General features: G+C 34.8%; 1 protein-coding gene across 3 annotated transcripts in view; it reads left to right on the forward strand.

The window, feature by feature from the left end:
* Positions 1-26049, forward strand: part of PHIP (pleckstrin homology domain interacting protein) — a 106692-nt gene that overhangs the window by 70917 nt on the left and 9726 nt on the right. For all 3 annotated transcript variants that reach the window (XM_030944816.1, XM_030944817.1, XM_030944818.1), the window contains exons 21-36: positions 1377-1517; positions 2301-2377; positions 3056-3287; positions 6325-6444; positions 10023-10130; positions 10527-10651; positions 10858-10940; positions 14016-14127; positions 14345-14406; positions 15912-16067; positions 17996-18116; positions 19798-19923; positions 21851-21923; positions 22319-22369; positions 22599-22748; positions 24219-24371. In XM_030944816.1, coding sequence (XP_030800676.1) covers positions 1377-1517; positions 2301-2377; positions 3056-3287; positions 6325-6444; positions 10023-10130; positions 10527-10651; positions 10858-10940; positions 14016-14127; positions 14345-14406; positions 15912-16067; positions 17996-18116; positions 19798-19923; positions 21851-21923; positions 22319-22369; positions 22599-22748; positions 24219-24371 — 1890 coding nt within the window. The remainder of the gene's footprint in view (positions 1-1376; positions 1518-2300; positions 2378-3055; positions 3288-6324; positions 6445-10022; positions 10131-10526; positions 10652-10857; positions 10941-14015; positions 14128-14344; positions 14407-15911; positions 16068-17995; positions 18117-19797; positions 19924-21850; positions 21924-22318; positions 22370-22598; positions 22749-24218; positions 24372-26049) is intronic.

A 26049-nucleotide genomic window follows, 5' to 3' on the forward strand; every position in this document is an offset into this window, starting at 1 on the left:
AGCAGTTTGTGTTGGTCTTCTGTGCTTTGATGAAAACTGGAACACAAATTTACAGAGTGGTGTGCTGGCTTGCTTTACTGAACTGTTGCAGTCATGCCTGCAAGAAGGAGTGTATCTTCTAACAGGGAGCATGGGAGAAAAACTAGTTGCTAAACTTCTGCACTTTAATGATGATTGTTGTGGCTAAGGAAAACTCAATCTTATAGCCAAGTTTTAGTACAGCTTTTACTGTGAAAAGTGGGAGTTATTTTCCTCAAGAAGAAAATTTAACCTAATGAACCAGCTTATATCATACATGATAGTAAAGGTATTTTCTTTCCTACAAAAGAAAAAAAAATCAAGAGGAATAGGTACAAGCAGTCTGCTCTTCTAGAAGGCTGTCAAAATATTAGTGCCTTTCTTTATTTTGTTCAGTTCTGCTTTCTTCATCTCTAGGACTGTTTTTTTTTTCAACTATTATCAGCACCTAGTAGATACCCAAGGTTTTCTTTGTGGCAGGAGGATAATACTGGAACAGAAGGAAGTGTATCTCTTTTTGTGGCACTTAGTAATGTGCCCAGAAATTATTTTCTTGGATCTGAGCTAGGATGAAGTTTGACTGTACATGCCAAAAAAAAAAAAAAAATTAGCACAAAACTCTTGAAATTGAGATCATGACTCTTGGGTTCTTTTCCCAGTGATTGGCAACTAAGACAAGATTGTACACTTGATGTAGAGAGCAAGTGTTTGCATTATATATATTCTACAGGAGGAACAAAATCTCTTAATGCTGGAGCATGAAGTGTTTCTAAATTACAGCTTTATTTCATTCTTTTAAGCTTCATATTCTTTCAAACTGACTCATTCATTTGAATTCTTCAATGCATCATCATACTATTTAAAGGTCTGTATTTTCTAACAGTCATCTCTATGCTAAGGATGTTTTACTGTACGGGGTTCTTTTCTAACACATCTGACCCTTTGACTGCAAAATAACACTTTGGACTTCTGTTTAAGAGTCTTCTTTCCTTAGCCATTTTTAGTGTAATTCTAAGCTTTTACAAACCCTTAGCAGCCTATCAGTAGTTATGTTTTAGTCCTTATTAACTGACATGTACTTTTCAGAGAATGAATATTTTTAATAATTGTAGATTTAAAAATTGTTTTTGTATCTGGGAAGAAATTTAATTATTTCCAGAATACACAGAACTGTTTGGTGCTTATATTCATTCAACTATGCATATGGAGTGTTTTCTTCAGCAGCTCTTTAGTTTTGGACTTGTAACTTTTTGCCAATGCAAAAATTGCTTCCTGGAATAGTATTATTAAAGAAAATGCTATGTATTAATAAAATGTACACTCAAAAATCATGTATTTTGATTTTTATATCTTCACAGAACCATTCTCATGATAATTTACTAGATGCTAGTGACTCAAAGAAACAAGCAGCCAATCAGCACAGCTACCGTACGAGATATGCAGCAGAAGAAACTGCAAGGCCTGCTGAAGAGGTGGAAAATGGACACAGTTCTTCAGATGTAAGAACTTTATTCTTGAAGCAGTCTTACACATTCCATTTCTATGCATTAAGCTCCTGCTTCAGCTAATGAAACATTGTTTTTAGTGGAAACTCAAGTTAAATTTTTCCTTGGGCATTTCCTTTCACCTCTTTTAAAAATTATGTTGTATTAGGTTTTCACATGCTGTTGTATATGTTTGGCTTTGACTTAAAAAGTAATTGACAAAGGAGAAAAATGCTCATTTGTAAGGGTATTTTGCAAAGTATGTGTGCAATTTGTAAGCCTAGTCAGTACTGCCCAGGTGGCCTAGCACTATGGTCACCAACTTTAGGTGACCCTGTTTGAACAGGGAGGTTGGATAATATGACCTCCAGAAGTCCCTTCCAGCCTCAATTATTCTGTGCTTCTGTAGCTATGCCAGAGAATGAGTGAGGAGTACATAATGTTCATATTGGGTTTTTGTTTGATATTAAAAAGATGTGGAAATAAAAATAATTTTCAAGAAGGTAAACTAATCTTTTCAAATGGTGATGAAAAATGTTGCTCTACACTGCATCTGGCCAGGCACAGATATCTTCATGCTTCTTTATAGAAGTCCACTAAAGTAAAGGAACTTCCTGCAAACTAAAATTCCTTTTTAACATAAAGCTTCTAGAATGCCAGATATTTATAACGCATATAAAGCCTAGAAAAGTTTTCATTGTATTGTCATATATTATAACTTGAGCTCTAAAGAAAATCCTTTCTTTTTCTCTGCTTCTCCCTCTCCCCCTTCCCAATGCCCTCTGCTCTCCTTATTAGGAAGGGGAAGTAGTTGTTGCCAGTGGTGGAACATCAGAGGATGACGAAAGAGCATGGCACAGTGATGGCAGTTCTAGGTAAGTGACAGTATATATAACATACGGAGAAAATTCTTACTAAGAAATCTTTAATAATTTTTACTGTAAACAGTTAATGATTAATAACTAACACTTGTGCAGATTTAGAAGAAAAAGTGAAGAAGAACATGAAAGTTTCAGGATTTAATTTTCAGTCATATTGCTAACTAAAATTTAGGGAAGGTTTTTCCTTGTTTGGTAGAAGCAGAATTGTTTTGCAGGAAGGTATTTCTTATCAGGCACACAAACACTTCAGGCAGGTAGTAGCAATTTCCTATGGTGCTCAGTCTGAGCTGTGATCCTTGGTTTGAAATTAAAGAGCAAATAGAGCATCTTTTATTTTTTCATTCAAAGCTAGTCAAAACCAGAAGTCTTGAAGACAATATCCAAACTTCAATGTTTATCATCTTGAATTGATGAAGTAAATACATGTTTACTTTGAGGGGTGCTATAAGTTAAGTTTCTTCCAAGACCAAATGATGTCAGGCCTTTTGGTTTATTACCATTTAAATTGTAGATAGAATATAGGGTTTTAATCATCAGGATTTTAACTATTAAAACATTGTCGTTAGCTAGATTACTGTTAACTGTAATCTTTTATTGGGTTATATTTTGTAATCCAACGCACTTTTTAACTTTAGGGTTTAATTTCTTTTTTCTTTGTTATATCAACTATAGTGACTATTCTAGTGATTATTCTGACTGGACAGCAGATGCAGGAATCAATTTGCAACCACCAAAGAAAATTCCTAAAATTAAAACAAAGAAAGCAGAAAGTAGTTCAGAAGATGAAGAAGGACCTGAAAAACAAAGGAAGCAAATTAAAAAGGAAAGGAAGAAGGGTATTGAGGAGAAAGATGGACCATCAACATCACCAAAGAAGAGGAAACCCAAAGAGAGAAAACAAAAGGTTAGATGTTCTTTGTGTATTACCAGTTGCTCATTCCAGCTGACTTAGAAATAACTGGATGAATGATTTAGTTACATATATAACTTAATATTGTCTAATTTTAAAACACATAATGACTTTTACTCTTTTAAAATGGTAATTAAAGACCTCTTGTAAGACAGATGACTATAATGATATGTTTTTTGAATATGATACATTTGATGTAAGGAGCACTTCTAATGTCCTTATCACTATCCTTGCTCACACCAGAAACTTCCTTTCTGTGGAATAATTCAACTTCCAATACAATTGAGTATTATTATAAAGTGCCAGTATTTTTACAGCTGTGCTGACTTGTCTTCTTATATAATTGCAATTTTTTTTAGGTCTGCACAACCATGTAATTTTTTTCTGTCAATTCTATGATATATGATATTTGCATTATGCTTGTCAGTATTGACTCCATCAAGGGAAATATGACTTGATCAGGACTTCGTTGTTGTCTGTATTTTGTTTGCTTTCTAATATAATGTAATTACAGTTTATATCAGTACATAGATATTTCCAGTGACTTTAGTTATTTTCAGTGTGTTTTTTGAGAGGTTGTTTTGTTTTTAATTGTTAGATCTGAAAACTTCATTCTTCCTTCTTTCTATACAGAGACCAGAAGTGATCTATCTGGTAGATGTTAGTTGTTATTGTAAGCTTAAAGCTTCTATTTTTGCAGTACCCAAGGAAGCTAACTGTATCATCTAAACTAAGTACCTGTATTTTCTTTATTTATTAGGTTAGGAGTCCTCAGCATTCTTTAAGATAATTATTTCAGTCTTTTAGCCCTCATTAGAAGGTAGAGTGGCAAAACAGCTGTTCGAACACAAGAGGTTGGCACAGTGTCAGATTAGCTGTGAATCTCTGGTATGGCATACAGGATGTCAGGTGGTAATCTATTCTTTGTTTTGGCTACTTTTTCTGTATTGTACACAGTCATTAGTTGCACTGTCAATACTAATAGTATATTATTGTTTATACAGTCTGAAACAAAAAGAAAGTATCAGACTGAATAAGAAAGCAGATGAGAAAAATAGATGGTGGGGGACTTTTTAAATGATTGAAACTTCTAGTTTGCCTTCTTATTATAAAATAAAAAACTGGTTGACGGCCTAGTATTTCCACTTAGATTAAAACTAAACAGAATGTTTTGGGAATCTTGCATCCATTTTAGTCCCAGTTATTGAGATATGGGACATCTTTAATTCAAAAATTACCAGGGCTAGATATTTCAGACTTTGAAAGCTGACCTGCTTATTTCTTGAGTCAGAAGAAAATATGAGGCTGGAAGTATTGCAGAAAATCATCTCTCTTTCCTCTATCCCTTGGTAGCATTAATTATACCTGTCATTCCTGACAGATGTTAGTCTTTGACGTTTCTTGTGGTGGACATTTGACCTCCTTACTGAGCAGAGAGCTCACAGGCCTTTCTGGTAGAAAGTTCTTCCTCATTCTGATCCTGATTCAAAATTAGGTCTTTCAATTGAGGAAAGTTCTGACTGTCTTTGTAGCCATACACAGAATCTTAAAAATTAAAAAAGGAGTAGAGAAAAATTGACATTCGTCTCTATTAATGCATGGATTTAATGATCTTGAATGGTGCTTACGTTTCTAATCCCCCTCTACCAAAAATCAATCTAAAAAAATGATACAGCAGTGAAGAAAGCCAAGGGAGGATCACCCAGGAAGATCAAAAGTACTGAACATTTTTTTTTCTTTAGATCAGACGCAGAGGCTGACTCTTAGAAAGGAGAGAGTTTGGAAGAGATATGATGAAAAAGCTTGTATAAAACTATAATGGCTTAGAAAGGAATAAATGCAGAATTATTTCCTTCCGTGTTTTGTTACAGTGAGATGTTGCACCTGATGACACAGACAGAAAGCTCAAAAATGACCCATTTTCCCATTATACATGCCCCTCCCACCCCAAACCCACTTGAGTGTGTAGTCAGGTAGTGGAACTAATTACTAAAGGATTTAGTAGAGTCTCAGAAATTATTTAATAAAATCACCAGGAAGAGTCCCTTCTTGATGAGTAACTAACATCAGACCTCAGTTCCAGAATGTTTTCAACTGATGATTAATGTGTAAAATTATAAGAAGGGAAGATTCTGCCTTCCCATAATTCACCAGTTAGCTAGACACTTTGCTCTGATGCAGTGTATCATTTTTTTGCAAGACAGACCTGCTTGAACCTCAGAATTCACAAAGTGCTTCTATCTTATTGACTTATTACAGTAGAGAAGTTCTATTTTGATTTTTTTTGGTGGGCTTTTGTTTTTTACTATATGTATGCTTTTTCCTGTGATACTCACTGGTGCAATCATCACAGTGCTTCTTGTCATGTGAAACCACATTTGAATTGGTATAATGGAATTACATATGTCATATCCTACTTGCAGTCTGGAGATGCAGTCCTCCAGCAGTGGCTGTATGAAGTGGATTTCTGTACAGACATCCAGGGCTGCTTTCTGTACACACACACAAAATCCTGTTAGTAATTTCAAAGCAGCCTTGCTTGAATGGTTGTACAAATCTCTGCTTTATCTGACTTCTTGGATACAGACAAGCAGTGTGCACCTAGGATGAGGAACTGCCTTGAGTGTCATTGCTTTACAAGTATGTGATGTGGAAATGCATTCTGAAAATGTAGTTCCACAGCATGTTATATTAAATATGCCAGTAGGTAATGTGGATGTACCCAACCCAGGTAATTTTCACGTTCTTTACCTCATAAATCTTCCTCCTTGTTTTGGGCAAGGTTCCTTAATTGGAGGCAGCTGTATAATTTTAGTGCCTCTTTGGCCAACACAACCATTGAATTTGGTTCAAGAGAATGACATGTTTCCATTGTATCTTTTTGGGCATGAGATATAATTACTGGACTGTTACTAAATTCAGTTTTTGTTAGAGTTCACCCCCCCACACCCCTAAAAAAATCTCAAAAGGCAGTTAAGATTAATACTCACAGTAACAATAATTTTGTACAAATCCTCTATGTTTTCTTCAGAGGCTGGCTGTAGGAGTTCTGGCAGAAAATGGTTTGACGCTGGAAGAATGGCTGCCTTCAGCATGGATTACAGATACTGTTCCTCGGCGGTGCCCATTTGTCCCACAGATGGGAGATGAGGTATTGTAGTTTTTGCCTCTGTGTCCTTGCTTCTTTCAGTTTGTTTTTGCCTTTTGTATTTTCATCTGTGCATTTTTTCCCCAGAGACTTAAAATATTTTGGATTTTCTTAAAAACATTCTTTGATCTGGCTAAAATTGCTTTTGCTTCTTTGTACTTAAAAAATATTCTGCATAGTGTTGCTTTAACTTTATATTATTATTCCCTGCTGTTGCAGTAGTGTTCCTTCTTGTATGCTATTCAGTGTGTGGATTTCCTCATGACACCTGTAGACAAGCTGTGTGAGGTGCTTTATGTTGTGAAAGTATTCCTTAATCGTAGAGCATTTAGTATCCTGAAAAACAGGTAAGAAATCAGATATGAAATTAGGTCTTGAAAACATACTTCAGTTTGGGACTTGAAAAAAACCCCAGGAATTAAGCTTCCTGGGGAAGGTTGTGGGTTTTTTTGCTTGGTATGATTGTTTTGATGTAATTTTTTTAAAAAATTCATTTATTTTGAAGAAAAACACTGATATTGTCCTTATCACTTGTGTTCCTGATATAAAAAACTTCTGCTTATCTCTTACAATGGAAAACCACGAGAAAGGTTTTGTATATATGTATTTTGTACAAACCAGACAGTAAATACTTTGTAAACATGACCCAGATGTCTCAAAATACAGTACCAAAAGTATACCCACCAGTTTCTGTTTTGGAATATGTAGCAGGTGAACATAACAGTGCATTCTATGAATAAGTAGTATTAGGTAGAATGCAGTCTTGAAAGCCAGAGTCTGTACATGTTTCTTAAAACCCCCCCAGGTTAAAATAAGAGGAAATAGCTGGCTTATGCTGTAATGGGCAGTGTGTGTTGTCTATTTGGGGAGCAGCATGTTTTCTGAGTTACTAAACAGAGTAGTTGTATAGCTCACACTTTTAGAATGCTGTTGGAGAAATATTTGACATGGTGGCAAAGTTGATTAACTTTGTTCCCAAGCTGAAGCTTTTTGTGGGCACCACCTCAGAAACAGAATCAGAAGCAGAGGTTGCATGTGCAAGCAGTTTTGTTTTTACTGGATTACTTCAATGATCAGTTCATAGCACAGCTATGCAAAAATTACATCAGCAAAGTCTAGTGAGGGAGGGAAGGAGCATTTCAAGTTGAGAGTTGCAGCTAGAGAGAATGCTTATGGATTGATACCCTCCAGGAAGCATGTTTTGGAGACTCTGCTGTTCAAAAGATCAAGTCCAAATAAATATATTTGGTGCCTGATACCATCTGGATACAGTGAAGCAGCCAAGGATTTATCAGTACCATACTGCTCAGGAGACTTTAACATCATATTGGTTTAGTAAGATAAACAGTTGTGTTTGACTTGGCACCTGCTGAATACCACGTACAGTGTGTACTAGGAATATCTAAGTAGGGTACATCCTTTTGCTGAAAATGCTTTATGTGGGAAAACAGGAGGTTTTGTGTCCTGTGCCTAGAAAGTAGGAATAATTGCACCAATTGAGAGTATGCTTGTAATCCAGCTGCTCTGTCTGAAATTCCATCTCTGATACTTGCCTTCCCTGGATTTGCTTAATATATAAAAAGAAATTATTCATCTAGAAAGTTACTTTTGACATTCACAGAAATAAAGGGTTGGTTTAATTAGAGGAACGTTATGAGAAGAGATATTGTGTGCCTTTCCAACACTTTGTTGGATGGTAGGTATGTTTCATAAGATTTGGGGGGAGATATATTTAAAATTTGTTCTCAAGCTGTACAAACAAGTAAGAAAAAAACAGTAGTGCTATATTTAGTTACACTTAGTGTACAAGAATAGCACATACCATCCCATTTCCCTTTCTGAATAGTGCTGTTTACAGATCTCTGCCCTGTGACTTGAGGAACAGTGGAAACACACCAGAGAGGATGGGCTTGCCAATTCGCTGTCTGAATACCCAAATAGCAGGCACGTTTGCTGGAGTATTCTGCCCTTAACACAATAAAAACCAGTTTTGTCTGGGTACTACAACAAACATGCAGAAGCAGGAATTCATCAAGCATAAAAATATTATTTCCTGGGAAAATATATTAATTTTTTTTTTCACAAATATCTTTGCAGTTTGGTCTTCTACCAGAAGATGCAATGCTTAGAGTCATTTGCAAAATAAAGAATATTTCAGTTCTGTAAACAGTGGATTGAATTTATGTAGTGGTTTAGCAGAAACACTTGAGTGTAGCAGAGATTGTTTGTAGCCTGTGCACTTTTTTTTGTTTTGATTCACTAGAATGTATGGGAAACAATCATCACAATGTTGAGAGTGTAATGTAAATTTGCCTTCAGATGTGTCTCAGTAGCCTCTGTTCCTTTTCCTGACAGATAGATTCTGACAGTGCCTAGGAGATTCTCAGTGCTTTCATGCCTTTTGTAGCTGCTGTATGTTTTGTCTCTATGAGAATATTATGCATATTGAATACTCTGAAAACAGGGATTTAAAAAAAAATGTGGTGCGGAGTTCTTCATTTAAAAAAAAATTGCCACATGACACTAAGAGTTCAGTACTCATTAATGTAGAAACCTGGCAAAGACTTCTTTATAATGTTTTATGATACAAGAGTTTTGGCAAGTAGGTAGGAATACAAATATTAGTGTGTTTATTTGTGTATTTTAAAACTTAGATTGATTTCTGCTCTGCTTTTTTTTGTTGTATTGAACCTTTACATTAAAGCTCTCTTTCCTTTGTGCAATTAGATGGAAATCCCATGTTGGGACACTTGAAGAGGATCTTTTATTTGGCATAAATTGCACCAAGAATACAGGCATTTATCAGATCTTTGTTCTGACTAGTTTGTGGAACCTCTGTTTCGCATTTCAAATACATTCCTTGAATTCATGTTAATGGGTTTCAGCTTACTAACTCATTACAGTGATGGCTTATTATAAAAGCATTCATCCATGTGGTATGATATATACAACAAGATCAAAGCAGAACTGGATTAGACTCTGGATGTCTGAACCATGGAAATATATACTGGAAGGATTAAAAAAATTAATAAGCATTGGAAATGTCTATTTTAGTTTGTTCAGGCATTTGTTAGGCTATTTTTTCAGCGATAGGGAAGCAAACACCAAAATCTTACCAGAACAATAACAGACTTTTCCTTCTAGAATATATTTCTTGTTCAAAAAAGATAGGCTAGATAGTGAATTTAGTGATACTTGATAGTTAACTTATCCTGTCCTGCAGTAATGTATAACCAGGTAGATTACTGGAATTCTTGTTGCTGTCAGTTGATTGCTCTATGGTGCAATGATAAATGGATGGTTTTGTTAGTGATTTTGTTGGCCTCACTCATGTGTAATTTAGGGTATTTTGTCCATACAGAAAATAATGTTCTAAGTATTTTCTGCTTTTTTTTTTGTAAATGTTTCTATAATATCTTTTTAAAATTTCCTCCACTTAAATTTTGAGAACCCCTGACTTTGGCAGGAAAACAGACTGAAAAGTTGATGAAATAGAAAGTACACACATTGTACAACAGTGACTTTTTAGCATTTCAGCTCCACAGAGTCTTTGTAGGATAACTGTCACATTTCACTTTTAGGTTTACTATTTCCGACAAGGTCATGAAGCATATGTTGTAATGGCCAAGAAGAACAAAATTTATAATATTAATCCCAAGAAACAACCGTGGCATAAAATGGAATTGCGGGTATGACTTCTTTTTCTTTTTTGTTTGTATCTTAATATTACAGAAAAAAAAATAGAAACTAACTGGAAGTAAGTCCCTGATACAAGTAAATCTAGTGCTCTTAATATTGTAAGATAAGGGGGAAATTTAACTTATAGTCAAATGAAATCAGACCTTAAACTTTACTACTTTTTGTATCAGCTTGAGCAGATAAGATGGTTACACTTCATAGCAAAATATTTTTCAAGCATATTGCATTGTGAAATAATAGCTCATTGTGGAAGACTAAATTTCAGGTTCTTGATTTTGACATGATCTGGCAGAAATATAGTACATTCAATATACCCGTGTTTTCATGTTTCAGAAAGCTATTTCAATTAACTTCAGTGGTGGTACATAGTATTTTATTTATTCTAGGAGCAAGAGCTGATGAAAATAGTTGGGATTAAGTATGAAGTGGGATTGCCTACTCTCTGCTGTCTTAAACTAGCTTTTCTTGACCCTGATACGGGTAAACTGACTGGAGGAGCCTTCACCATGAAGTAAGGAAAGCAGTACTGTATGCAAATTGGGGGTTTTCTTGGATGGGGATGGCCAAGGGGGTGTTGAGGTTGAAAGTTAAATGATTACATTAATATTGCCTTGTGTTTTTTCAAGTGTTGATTTTGAAGTGTTAATATTTTTATGCGGTTTAAGTTATGCTTTTGCTGTTTTATTGGTTAATAGTTGTGTGTTCTTTTGTAATTAGGTACCATGATATGCCAGATGTCATCGATTTCCTAGTTTTGAGGCAACAATTTGATGATGCAAAGCATAGGCGATGGAATATAGGTGAGTTGTGGGGAAAGTTGTGTGCTGTGGTTTTGTTTGTTTGTTTTTCTAAGTGTCTACCTATTTTCATGATAGCTTTCTTAAAAATAGGTTATGGTAAAGAAATCCTAATACTATACCGAAGTCAGAGAGTAAGCTTTGCCCATCGTTACCTGGGGAGTTCTACTTAGTCCTTGACCAAAGTGGCAGCAAGCAAACTAAATATTGCAGGTGATCTTTAAAAAAAAGTGCAAAGAAAATTTCAGTTGTATATTTGCAGAGAGAATAGTGAGGGATAGGTTTTAGGAAAGTGGTGTTTGTTGCTAGCTGAAAACTTTTTGTAGCCTATATATTGTTTGTATCTCTTTTTTTTTTATTGAAGGCTCTCCTACAACTGCATTGCTACTAGGATTCTTTTTTACCAATTTCTGAAATTTCTGCTGAAAACATGGGAATACTTTTTCAAAAATTGCAAATTGATGTCTAGGTTGTACAAGAAGAATGCTCTTTCCATCTTCTTACACTTTCTGAATTCTTTTCTAAACCCTATGGTTTAGCTTCACTGAAGTGTACGTAGTTATAATTCGCTGCCAAGTGATGAGGGAATGACTTGGATTCTTTTTATTTTGCCTGTGCCCAGTTATTTCGGAGTACTGGATATTGGAACAATGCCCATGACTGGTAGGTCCTCCAGTCAGATCTATTTCCAAGTCATCTTTTCCAAATGATGACAAAGATCACCTTTCAGCTGTGGAATGAATTAATTTGTCCTTTGATGTCCTTAGGTTGTATGTCTCTGCAGTATCCTTAGGTTGGCTACTTTATAATGTATAAATTACATGATGCCATAGGAATAAGTTCCATATCATCTCATACCTTACACTGTGTTGTCTGAAAAGACAGCTCATCTTCAGTTCTGTAGGGAATTTGGTAAAGACCCTAGACTTCTGTTCCAATAAGAAATGTAAACCTTGATTTCCTCTCCAAGATCATTTCAGTTTAAAGATCTTGTAAGTGACAAGGTTGACGAAGATCTACTAATAGGTCACTAAGCTTTGCTCTTTCCTTATGGTTATGGATCTGTGGTCTTGTCCTCCTCTGCCATGCCATGTTTTTGCACAAAATCATTGCAGCAGCAGCAGAATGATTGCCATAGTTTGTTTGTGAACAGCTTAGCCAGGCTTCCTGAACTGATGCTGTATTTCAAGAAATTTCCAGTCTGGAATAAATCCAAGCTACACAGAAAGTATTGGATGTATCAGGACCTTTTAGCAAGCTTCCAATGCAAATAATGTAAATTTTTGTTTTTGACTTGGCTTTGTTTTAGGGAAGAATATCTGTGCATCTATTATATCTTTTAATATTAAATTTATATAATTGCATGAATCCTTTTGGAAGGAACAAACATAAAATTTGAAATTACAGGTTTTTATTTGCATTCAGATTCTATTTACTGCATATCTTTATCTTACTATAGTTAAACTTCAAGTTTAATACTTGGGCTAAAAGCTATTCCAGTAGTATTCCTGCAACTTCATATTGCATGTCTTAGACAGGTGTGCACGCCTGTCTCTTACATAGCAGCCACTGTGAGTTGCACCTGCATTCTTTGTTATCTTCAAGTGAGCATTAGGCAGGGATACCCAGTTCTGGAAAATTGCACTAGAGCCACCTTCTTCTGAGAGATTTTGGACTGCTTCTGCATAGATGAGGTAGCACAGAGGACCTGGGGAAAGCAGAGATTCGGGAGATGGTTCTTTCACTCATGTTGTTTCCTGCTTTAGCATTCTGTCTGTAGGAATGCTGTGGCTCTTGAGAACTTAGAAGCAACTGCCAATATATGCCTCTTTAAGTGGTTTTGATCTGCTTTATGTTCAGCTCAGTGAAGTCACTCCTAGTTGTACCTATGGACATTTCTTTGTAAAACTGATCACTGGGGAAGGCTGTATTGGAAAACTGTAATTTTATAACTCTTCAGAAAATAAATTATTCTTTCTAAATAAAACATCAGCCCTTATTTACATTTTTCATCTTGCATTTCAGGTATTTCTGGTTTACTTGCTTCTATTCAGCACAATTAGGATTATTAATAGAAGTTTTATAATTGTCCTGAATTACTAGTGATCCATTAAATTAAAAATTTTTTTAAATGCAGTAAAGAAGCAGACCATTTTTGAGAATAGATTTACTTCCTATTATTTCAGACAACTTCAGCAAGCATTTGGTCAGAGGGTGGATGTATTGAAATGGAACAAATACTGCAGCAGCTGAGAGTGTGCATATATTCAAGTCCCACATAAAAATGTGTAGTTCTTGGAATCTCAAGCTTAAATTACATTTTTTCTTATATTGAACAGAATACTACACTAAAATTGTTTCTTAATTTTGTGGCATGTGTTATAGAAAATGGTACCATTTATGATGGTGTGTAATACATGCATTCTCATGTGTAATTTTTTTTAATAATGCTTCTGACCTTTTTTCTCAGCTGCATGAATGCTTTGTGATAGTGAAGCCGTTGCAAGTCACAGTAAATTACTTTGCTAACCTTTTGAGCAAGCTTTAATAAATTTTATTCTATTATCATTCAGATTGCCTGCATAGTAAAGAGAATGAACCTCTTGAGTTACATTTGCATTGCTGAAAAAGCACTTCAGAAACTAAGGAGGATGAGCTCAGCAGCTTGTAAAATATTCCCCATACAGAAGTGTCACAGTGTTCAGTTATTTTAAGGTAGCATGTAGCATTTAATGTAAGTAGATTTGAGCTTTAAAGGAGTCTTAAAGCATTGAAATGTCTCACCTTTTATATGAAATTAAGAAATAAATTCAGAAGTAAAGAATATGTAGGTAGGTTTGCAAATCATTATTTTTCTAAAATGCCATATTAACTTTCATTTTGGTTAAAAAACAATCTTCAAAAAGAATGTAATAATTTGTTTAGTTTTTAACTGAGCACTGACTCATGCTTGCCTGCTGAGGCTGTAAATGTTTAGAAGAATTTCTGTATTCAGAATCAAGCCAGATATATCTACACCTGCTTTTCTGGGAGGGTACATGCCTTATATTGATGAAATTATTTTTTGTTCTTACCTAGGTGATCGTTTCAGGTCAGTGATAGATGATGCTTGGTGGTTTGGAACAATTGAAAGCCAGGAACCTCTTCAACCTGATTATCCTGATAGCTTATTTCAGTGCTACAATGTCTGGTTAGCAAATTTATCTTCAATCTTTTTTATGTTAATTCGTTCCTTCATTTGAAGTACTGACTGAGAAACTTACTTTCATTAAATTCAGTCATGCATTTCACTGTACCAGTTTATTTTAATATTCTGTGGTGTATAAATTAAAGTTTTGTTACAAACATTAAACAATTACATTGTTGAAGCAATATTAGTGTATAATTTAAGTGTGGTTATTTTTAAGCTGGGACAATGGTGATACTGAGAAGATGAGCCCTTGGGACATGGAGCTGATACCAAGTAATGGTATGTTACCTTATTAATATTATTTGCTTTACAAATGTATTTTAAGAAGAAAAAAAATGTTATATGGCTTTACATAAACAATCCTGTTTTTTGGAGGGAGGGGGAAGAAGGCCCACAAAGCAGTTGCATTTAAAGAATATCTTTAAATCAATTAATAAACTAAAAGGGAATCAAGATAAAAGAACTGGGAAAAAACAGCCATGCTAGATAAACTGAGTGATGTTGAAAATAGAAATAATACAAAAATTGCTATAGATAATGTACGGTTAAACTTAACTCTTTGTACAATTAGGAAGATAAACCTATGCCCTAGGTCAGCTTGAGGAAACTGCTGCCTTAAGATATGCCAGCATTTCTGCAGATATTCAGTGCACTGCAGATGAAACTGTGCCTGTGAGAGAGTTTGGTAATAGCAGCATTTTCCTCTCCCTGTGGCCCAGCACGTGTAGCAGATACACAGGCTGCAGGGTGGACAGCATAGCATGGGAACTATTCACATGTTCAGTTTGTTGGTTGGTTGCTTGGGTTTTTCTAAGACTTCACAGAACTCTGGTTAAAAAGCAAAGTAGAATCAGCATTTTTCCTTGTGTTTTCCATGAAACATTTGATAATATTGTCTCTCAAAAGTAAGTATAAATAATTCTTAATTATTTTAATTGTAATTGTGTTCATTTAAACTTTTTATTTTGGTTCAATCCTTCTTTTAATGGGTACCTCTTTATCATAAGTAAAAGGCAGGTGTTAGAGTGATAATATGATTAAAATAAATAATTAAAATAGACTGCCCCTGTTTCCTTTTTAGTAGAGGCCAATTCCTGTTGTCTTAGGAAAGGAAAAATAATTTTCAGATAATACTGATTAAGATAACTAAACCTGAATCTGATTTTTTGCTATATTCACAAATATCAACTTTTGTTAAAAATTGTTAAGAGGACTGCTTAACATCATACTTTAAAAATCTGCTGTTACAGTATAAATTGTCAAAACTGGTACGTCCTCAAGGATGCTAAGGTGATAAGACTATTATAAATTTGCATACTCAGGAGCTGTCATTTTAGCATTTGACCTCAAAACTGTGGCAATGTAGAACCACTACCTGGAGAATGTCAAAGTTATCTTAAACTATCTGGAAATCATCCACCATTCCTTACCAAAATATTACTAAAAATATTGGCCTTTAAACACAGAATAACTCCAAAACCAAAATACAAGTTTTAACTGTGATAAATAAATTTCTTAGTCGGTTCTAAAATAAATTTTACAATTAGTATTTGAAAGAGGATAAATCTTCGGGGAGGACCTCTACACCAAACTGCATTGTAAGGATTTAAATATAACACAGAATAATATACAGAAAGTATATTGGATACATCCAAAATGTCTTTGAGTAAATCAAGAGCTGTGCATTTATAAAAATGATTTCATGGTATCTTTGATTTACAAGTATATGTATTACACAAGATACAAACATTTATGTTTTATGTAATTTTCATATTATGTTCCAGCTGTATTTCCAGAAGAACTGGGAACTAGTGTTCCTTTAACTGACGATGAACGTAGAACGCTGCTCTACAAACCTTTGGATGGAGAGTGGGGTTCCAGGGCCCGAGATGAGGAGTGTGACAGAATTATTGCAGGGATAAACCAGCTTATGACTCTAGGTAAAATCTGAATATTATGGGAAATGTTTGTAGTTTGTTTTTCAGACTATGATCTTGAGCACTTCTGAAATTACCAAAATGAATGTGATAAAATACACAACAAAACTTTCTTATTGAACATTTTTGAAGTTTTTTTTATAGTGAGTACTTATGAGACCTACATTTTTTTTCTGTTTCCCAAGGTAACTGTTGTTTTTTGGTAGACAATTTGACAAGTGCTAGGGGTTTGGGTTTTATATGTTAAAAGCAAGTTACTTGATTTTTAACTTTAGCTACCAGAATCTCATGTTTGGGTTAAAATTAAAACCTTTATGATTAAGTGAATATTAACTAGATTATGGACAGATGGGGGAGGAGGGAAAAAAGCATAGATTTACTTAGATAATGAATATCTATGCGTGGATTTTCCCTGTATTAGCCTTTGCTAACTCCTGATTTCTTCCCCACATTTCCTTAATTATGTAAAATGTTGAGGGAAAAGTAATTGATTTACCTTAGGAAAGCTACTTGCTATTTAGTTGCAGAGCAATTTTTCTTTACAGGCAGCTTCTGAAAAAGTAACTGTTAAAATGTTTAACACATTGCTGCAAAATTTACCTGATCATAGATGGATGTCTGGATGGAGATCCGTCAGTAAATACAGCTTGAATTATAAGTCTTCTGTATGTCTTTATGGGGACCAAAAGATGTTCAATCAGCAGTTGTAGGTTTTGGGCTAACAGTGGTCATGCATTAAATATAAAAGTCACAGATACTTTATTTAACTGATTTTTGAAGTACTTAATGCAAAGTAAGATCTGTGTTTCAAAAAAAGCCAAAAACCTCTCAACTCTTGAAATAATTCTGATTACCTGTATATTCCATATGGTTTCTTTGATGACACATTGCATAAGCCTCCCTTTGCTTCCTAAACAAAGGATTTATCTGTACAGTGTAGTAGAACAAGTTAGAGATTTCTGTTGAAAAACCCTAAAACTCAGAGGAAATGATATTTGAGTTGTTTTTGCTGTGCCATCATTATATATATTGCATTATGGTGTATGGTAGAGCACTCAGTTTGGGATTTGGCTATAGCAGGTGTGGTGCATATTGGTACAAAGTAGCAGTTACTAGAACATTCACAAAAGTAAGTAAACAGCTTTAAGAAGAGCAGTCTTTTTAGCAGCAGCATATTTTCTGTTTTTAAAGACTTTTGATACTTTTAAAGGTGATTTTATGGTTTTGTATTGCAGTATTTTTTCCTTGAGATAAAAGATGTTAGAATGATGTGTCTAAGCCCTCATGATGATCCTAAGTACAGGAGGGAAAAAGCAAGGTTGTTTAGGTACACAAATTTAAATTGCTCAGCAGTCCTCTAGCACTATATTGGATTGATTTTGAAGGCTTCTTTGCTTTTAGGTAGGGACAGGAGAGCATGTTTCTGTTTACTTTGAGCGTGAATTTTACCCACATCTTAGAGGCTGAAATAGCACTGTAGTTTTATGGCAGGAATTTAATGTGTTGCTTTGTTTAAAGATGTGAGAGTGGCGATATAAAGTGAAATGAAACGAGCCTGTGCTATAAATAATGATACTGAATTGCATGCCTTCATCTGTGTATAATTTTTATACTTTTCAAATGCATATATTTCAAACGTGCACTTGCTATGCCTTTGGGGAGTGTGGTGCTTCATGCATAACATGATGGGCACCCAGTCACTGCAGCAGTGGGATGCACAGCACAACCTCAGAAAGCACTCTAAATAGAATATCAGAAATCATTTGGAATATCTAGTTACTGTTATTTCTGGGAAACTGCTGTGCATTTCAAACATGAAGAAATAGCTTATGTTGCAGGGGGGTGAATCTCAAAACTGCTACGGAACTTTGTGGTATGTAACACTTGGGGGTTTTGTGGTTTGCTTGTTTTTGTTTTTTTTTTTCATCTAGATATTGCTTCTGCATTTGTGGCACCAGTGGATCTTCAGGCTTACCCAATGTATTGCACTGTTGTGGCATATCCCACAGACCTCAGTACCATCAAGCAAAGACTGGAAAGCAGATTTTACAGGTTAGACCCAATTCCCAGTTCTGCTGTGATCTACCAGCAGCTGTATTTTTGGTAGCTCTTTGTCTTGTCATACCAAACTAGGAGGTGGGTACAGGTGTGTGCTTTTATTTCCTTTCATCTTCTATCCTTGATCTAGGTTTCAGTTTCCTAAAACTCAACAAAGGATTGAACATCTCCAAAATGTATTTTAGAATGACATGGCATTCAAATTCCTGATTATGTAAATGGCTTGTTCCATGTGAGATTCAAATTGCAGGATTAGTAAAGTGACTTTTAGTCCAAAGATAAAGTTTCCACTTAATAATTTTTAAAGTACTTTCAAAATTTTGTAAGAGAGACCTTAGAAAAATCTCAAGTGGTTTTTTTTTGTCCTGACGTGCTTTAAAAAATATTCTTGTATCACTTAAACAGCTACACAGAATCTGACTTCTTGAATTATTGGTGTTGAACTTCTGAGTTGTTGTACAACAACAAAAAAAGTTTATACTTTTTGATACTGTTTTGATATTTTCTTAAACTGTGATTTCAACTGCTATGGGTTTTTTCTTTTTTTTTTTTTTTTTTTAAGTAAATATCTATACCGGAGGATAGTTTTTTAAATTACTTCAGTTTCCTTGAGTTTTTGTTCTATTTCTTGTTTTAAAATCAATGTCGCTTTAGTTTCTTTTGAATAAATATGGATAGGATTTTGTTTTGGGCCGAATTTCAAAATTCATTTTTAATCCTTTACACATGCTAAATGAAGATTGAATTCTAACTTAAATTTGCTTTTTCATTTTCAAAATAGCACCTCTGTTTTTTATCATTCTATTGCAATATTGAATTCCATGTTTATTGTGTCATATGAGGTAATCCAGCTTTCTCTTCTATAATGCACTGCTTTGCTGTCAGATAGAGAGAACTTTTTGCTGGATTTTGTTTCTCTTGTCAAAAGAAAAAGCATTTATTTTTTGTAATCAACACACCTTCAATAAATGGGCTTTTTTAGTTTGTAATATTGCTGTGGCCTAGTTAGGTAATAAGCAACCACACTGTTGCACTTTGCAGCGATTTATATATATATATATTTAGTGGATTGTTCAGATCACTTTTGATTTTTGGTGGGTTTTCATGAGGTTTACCTTAAAACTGTAACTTTTGTGCCATCAGTCATTACTATCTTCTTATTTTATCTTTTTTATATTTTGATTTATTTTTTTCAGTTATTCTGCTTTTGTGCATAATTTTTTATAATGTGACTATTCTGTAGTTAGGTTATTAAATCAGGGGAAATTTGATTGTTGTCTGTCAGAAACATTACAAAATAGTAAAACATTTTTTTTACTATTTTGTTAATTCTTAACTGAGTTCAAAGGCCATGTAGGATGGGTTATATATATCATAAAGGAAAAATAAAAGCTGGTGTCATAGCTGAGTTTTCCTGAGGGAAAACTCAACTGTATGTTCTTAAAGCCATTTGTATAGATTACCACAGAATATAACATAAGAATGGGAAGCCAGAGGAAGCTGCCTGCTGCTGGTCACTCAGGGCAGCATATCTGAAGTGCACATTTTCTGATATAAGGGAAAACGATGGTGAATGAGAAGAGGGCTGTAAGGTTTTTTCCCCTGTTCATATATATTGCTAGAAATTGTCCTTATTTCTTTTTCCTTTTCTTTCCTGCCAACTGTTTTAATACAGGCGCCTTTCTTCATTAATGTGGGAAGTGCGGTACATCGAACACAATACTCGCACATTTAATGAACCTGGAAGTCCTATTGTCAAATCTGCCAAATTTGTCACAGATCTTCTGCTACACTTCATAAAGTGAGTTGCTTAGTAGGTCTGTTGTTATTCCTATCTCTTACCAAGGCAAGAGCCTTTTTAGATCGGAATTTTAAAGTAAGATAGTTCTGCACTTTAAACCTGTTGTCTGCTGTTGGGGCAGAAAAGAATAGAGCTTATGTTGACAAAGAATTCATAAGTTCGCAAAACAAGTTTTGTAATACATTGAAAGGCATAGATTGGCATGGCATTTTATTTTGAGAGACTTTCTCCTAAATGATAAAAATGGGTTTGAGTTCATGGAGTTACAGGTCTTCATGGAGATACAGATATATTCATTGGTAAGTTAGGAGTTCTAATTTTGAGGTTGAATACTGGCTATGTTAGCATAAATCTGAAATCTAGACTACAATTTATAATAGGTTTGAAAATGATGTTTTATATGTATGCAAAGTAAAAATTAAAAGGCTTTGTAGTCAACTGAAGTTGTAGCTGTCTTTCAAACATTCTGTTATTATCCACAGACAAACTCAATGACAAATATTTAAGCTTTTTCATTCAGTTGACACATCTACAGAGCTGAAGTTTGTAAGAAGTTACTGTGCCCACAGCCTTGGTTTGCTCGTACACAGTGAGCGCTGCTGTTTCCACTTTGCAGACACAGCGAGATACTTCATTAGTTTAACAAAAGTTGTGATATTTTTAGTGATTTCATTTGTCAGTGTTAAATTTAAACTAGTTCTTTTTTATTTTGTGTGTTCTTAAAAAACATTAGAACTCTGTTTAGAATTTGGAAATCTAGGACTTTGAGTCCATAAATAAATCTTAAATTTCTCTAGTGCCTGTGATTTCTGATATTTGCTGGAGAATGTAAAACACTTAACTGCTTTAGACATTAAAAGTTTTAGTGAAGTATATACCATTAGGAACAGATACATATCTAAAGGGCTTTTCTGTTACTAATTTTATTCTTTAACATCTTTGTCCTACATGGTTTTTTTTCTGATTAATTAAGCAGCTCAGAGTTTTTCAAACTGTATGTAGCTCAGAGTTTTTCAAAGTGTATGTTTTTAATTGGCTTAGTTAAATTAGTGGATATTCTTGGATATTCTTATTTAATAATGGGCTATAGCTTGACTCTATTAATATACTAATTTAAGTGAACTAGCAATTGATGTAAAGCCCAGGCTTTATGGTTGTAACTGTAAGGTAGAAGGCCTAGACAATGGGAAGTAAAGCCTATGGTTGTAACGAGAATGAAATATCTGGATGCCTCTGAGAATATATGTCTTAGTTTCTTACATCACCCAAGTATCTTAAAGGGCTGAAGATGGGCAGTGGATTTTGCAGTTAGTTTATCTTTTTTTACCTTCTCTCACACACAGCTGTTCTAGTGGTAATGGCAGTAGCCTGTATTAGGGATTCTGATTCCGTGTGAAGTTGCTGAGTGGTAAAAGTGTTACAAACCACTTTTCTTCCCGGTGGTTTGTATTGCTACATAGTAGAATACCTTTGAGCTTTCTTTTGTAAGGAGCTTTACCTGTTAATCAAGAATTGAGAATCAGCGTGTTTTGCTGATTTCATTATGCAGGTTTACACAATAACAGTGTGTAAACAGGTCCTTCTATACGTGCATTTCAAATGTCATACATTGTGAGTGCTAAATTAAATTATTAAGTTGCACTTTTGTACAATAAATTTACTGTAATGCTCCTTAAAAACCTGCGAGCCTGAAACCTTTTATATAGTACAGGATTAGATTTTTCTGATGCTGGCAAATGCATGGTAAAGGATTATGATTTGAAAAAGCTTGACTTATTACTTCAATTCTCTTGGTATTCATATAGCACTAAACACATTCTCAATTTATTTGGAGACGGCTTGATAAATATTTTGCTTTTCCTAAGCAAATTACAGTTGTTTCCACAGGTGATAGAAAATAAATGTTAGCTTGTGTTTCTTTTTACAGAGACCAGAGCTGCTATGACATAATTCCATTATACAACGCAATGAAGAAGAAAGTGTTGTCTGACTCTGATGAGGTAAGTGGTTGTGTATTGGGCATTGGCATTGATACACTGGAGAAACCAGACTGCTGTCTGTCCTGTGCAGGACCAAAGTACTGCTTTCAGTCACTGCTGGGAAGTGGAGTATACTTTTCTGTCAGTACAACGTTTCTTCTTGTCAGCTGGGAAACTGGATGAAAATCCAGCCTCCTCTCTTCCTTTCGTGCAGAGAGCTTTAATAGTTTGCTGGAAGATGCTGCTTAGATTTCTGAGAGGTTCTCAAAATTGACAGTCATATGAAATGCTTCTCAGAGGGACAGGGGTAGGACTGTAAAGAATCAAATTATAAGTTTAAAATATAAAAGAACTCGCCTACTCATATATGCTTATATTTTTTAACCTTTTTATGCGACTCATTATCTTGCTCAAAGGAAGAAGAGAAAGACACAAATGTGCCGGGTACTTCCACTAGAAAAAGAAAGGTAAATGTTTTTAAATTTTTAAATATGTCTAGTATTGTGTAATGTCAGCATTTTGAAAGTTTTGAACTTAGTGATGTGTTGTTCTACTGAACTGTTCAATGTAAAAGTATTTCTGTCTGTGCTGCTGCATGTTGTGAATTCATTTATATCCTGTCGGGTAACTCTTCCATTAGATTTTGTAAAAGCAGCTAGTTTATTTAATATACACCAGGCAATATTGTCATTTCAGGATCATCAGCCAAAGCGGCGGTTGCGTAATAGGGCTCAGTCATATGACATTCAGTCATGGAAGAAGCAATGCCAGGAGCTGCTGAATCTCATTTTCCAGTGTGAAGACTCTGAACCATTTCGACAACCAGTGGATCTTCTTGAGTATCCAGTGAGTATTTTAGAACAAGATGGCTGCTTATAATCCAGTTGTTTAGTGGTGGGTTGGTTTGTGTTTTTTTTTAATTTTGACCATTTCTTTAGTTCTTTCAATTGAAACTTCAGGCAGCTGTAGTGACAGAATTCTTTTCAGCACTTCATTGTCACTTATTAAATAATGTTTACTGTTTTTTTCAACTAATTTCTAAATAAATAATACTTCTCTGCTCTCTCAGATACTTTTGTTGGAAAATAGTTTATATTCAGGGATGCTTATGTTATTAAGTAGATTACAGCTTTTAAAGTAAATTACAGCTTTTGCAATTAAGATGTCTTTCCTTTTCTGACTGAAAAATGGTCATATATATGAAATGCTTATATTTGGTTGCTGCATGTGATATGTTGTCAAGGATCATTGGTTTCATTTCAGAGTATAAAAACTAAAAGTAAGATTATATGAAAACTTAGTGTAATAAAGCAAAGATCTTGCTTGCTTTCCTTCTACTGTATCTTAAATTCTGTAAAATATTATTCCAGGGTGAATAACTTGGGCAAAATTAACTGTCTCAATTAGGAAAAAGAAATGCTTCTTTTTCAGACTTCACTAGTAGATCTGTCTTGGCACTTCTGCAGCCACTGGGTACTATTATTTTTTATGTAACCTAAACTTTATGCTGCGGCCAACTACAAGTGGCCCTATATATTTGAGATTCTCAAAAGAGCTGATAGAGAGCACTCTGCTAGGCTGAGGCATGAAACACACTGGTTCCTGGTGTCGCAAGCCTGTTTAACATGCAGAGGCACTCCTGTAGCTTCTGTTTGCTCTGATGGATTAACTAAAACTTTTTGGTTAAATTTGGTATTTAAGCTTTTCCTTGTATGAACATGTCTCTGTTTCTTCCATTGTCTGGAAAAAAAATTTCTGTCATTGGCTTGACTTGGGTCCTACCTAAGCCTGTGGAGTTTTTGACATTCATTACATTCATAAATTGTAGGGTCTCCATTTAGGAAACTGCTCAAGTTTCAGAAAGGATGATAAGCCTCTGATCAGGCTCAAGTATTCAAACTTCATATTTTAAAGCTAATAGGTGAGAACAGTATTAGTCTTAGTCCTAAGTTTGAGCTGCTAAGCCGCCCAGAAGGCTTGTAGTCACACTTTCATATCACTGTTATCTTCATGTCAGTGTGTCAGTAGTGCAACCCTTAGGACATCAAATTCTGAGCTCGGCGTTTCAGTAAATAGGTTTATAAAATGAATTAAATCATCTATCAGTTAACTTCTAACCTTGACCCTGCTGAGTATGTCTGCAAAGGAGTTATGTTGTATATTAGTGGAAATGGGAAAAATATCTTCAGCAGTCTTCCATACCTATTTAAAGAGGACATTTTGCTTAAACAGGTTTATCAAACTCATCCCAATGAAAATTATATATTAAAGCTTGGGAGAAAAACTGTAATAAATTGCTTTGCTATTTCCAAACAGGATTATAGAGATATTATTGACACTCCTATGGACTTTGCTACTGTTAGAGAAACACTGGAAGCTGACAACTACGAGTCACCAATGGAGTTATGTAAAGATGTGAGACTTATTTTCAGCAATTCCAAGGCCTATACACCAAGTAAAAGATCAAGGGTAAGATTTTATTGCTTTCTATTGTTGTTGTTTGAAAGAACACTTACCTCTGAAAAATATAGGACTGAAAAAGCAGAGAGACAGTGTAATTTGATTGCTTTTAAAAAACAAGTTTAATTATTTCTGATCTTAAAATATGAATATTTCTGAGAAACTATTACAGCTTTATATTTGAAGAGAAAGGAATGTGTGCTTTTTAAATACCAAAAGTTCTGATGTTCTGCATGTGTGTTTCAAAAGTAAATATTAGAAAGTGGGTCTAAACAGAAAAGCACATGGAAAAAAAGGCCTGTGGAAGCAGGATTATGAGTAAAATAATGAAATCTAACCAGTATTTTGGGGAAGAAACCAGATTTTCAAAAGAAATACCCAGGGAGCCTCTCTACTTTGAAGGTTGCCCCAAACTGGAATATGCAAGTATAGATAGATGAGGATGTTGAAATTCTGTGCTGTTCACGACTGTGCAGTGGGTTGTAATGAAGTTCTTAGGACTTCTGGGAAACAGGACAGTTTACACAGTGTCAGCTTACAAAGCTCTTCATACTGACATGTTCTGCTAGTAGTAGGTGCAGTGTCTGATAGCAGTTACATCATGGATGCCTATTTACATGGGTTCAGGGCTTCGGTGTAGCTTTTCTTCTACTAATGTGTGTTAGGTTTTAAGACCAGAATTATTAACAGCTTTTATGTTTGGCTGTTCTAAATAGCAAGTTAATCATTAGGACTTCATTGTTTTAAGACTTGGGCACAAATTTCTTAGTAGGTAACTAGCAGGATCAGTGATTACTCTCCAGTCAGTAGCAGACAGGCCCACTCTCTGTTGAGGCTGCCATAACCCATAAAAGAATTACTCTTTCAGTTCCAGCAAATGGCAGGGCTTTTGGGGCAGGTCTGGATTCTTTTGTGGTTTTCCTTTCTGTCCTTGACCTCATCATACCTGACATTATCTTTAGCTTTGTGTAGTTTTATAGATTCTTTTGACATTTTCATTTCTTTCACGTTTCATCCAAACAGACTGGTATAGTAATAAATTTATCTTTTTTTGTTTTACTCAGAAGTGGAAGGTTCTTATGTCAAGAGTTTTAATATTCTAGAACCTATGTGCTTTCAGTGCATGCAATATGTGGTTGGATGTCATGTTTATTACTATGTCATGCACTTATATTTTTAGCATCGTACTTTATGTCAATGATGCTTATTTGAACCGTAAACTGATGTCACTGATGCTTTCTTGATCAGTAAACCTAAAGTCATCAGCTTGTTTTTTGCTTAGCACATCAGACTCACATTCCTTTGCATGCTATCACCAGTAACACATGCAGAATCTGCAGTCAAACCTGTTGAGTCTGGTGCTCAGATGGTTTGGTGTGCCATTAAGTAGGCATTGGTTCAATATTGTCTTTGTGTTTCATTCAAGGTGCTGTGTCTCCTCAAAGTACAGGTCACTAATTCTGTTTCCAGAATAGCAACTGTGCTCAAATAATTACTTGTGATCTAAACTGAATTTGGGAGTCTCTGTAAATCATCCAAGTGTAGAGATAGAAAAAAAAAGTTCACCTACGTAATTCCAATATGTTTATTGTACCTGTTGCAGCCAACTTACTTGTAGTATCAATTCATCTATAAAAGGAATAGACTGGTGTTCAAATATAGGATATAAGGATGCAAGCTAATAGAG

This window comes from Camarhynchus parvulus, chromosome 3 (assembly GCF_901933205.1).
Source record: "Camarhynchus parvulus chromosome 3, STF_HiC, whole genome shotgun sequence".
In the NCBI taxonomy this organism is placed as follows: Eukaryota; Metazoa; Chordata; class Aves; order Passeriformes; family Thraupidae; genus Camarhynchus; species Camarhynchus parvulus.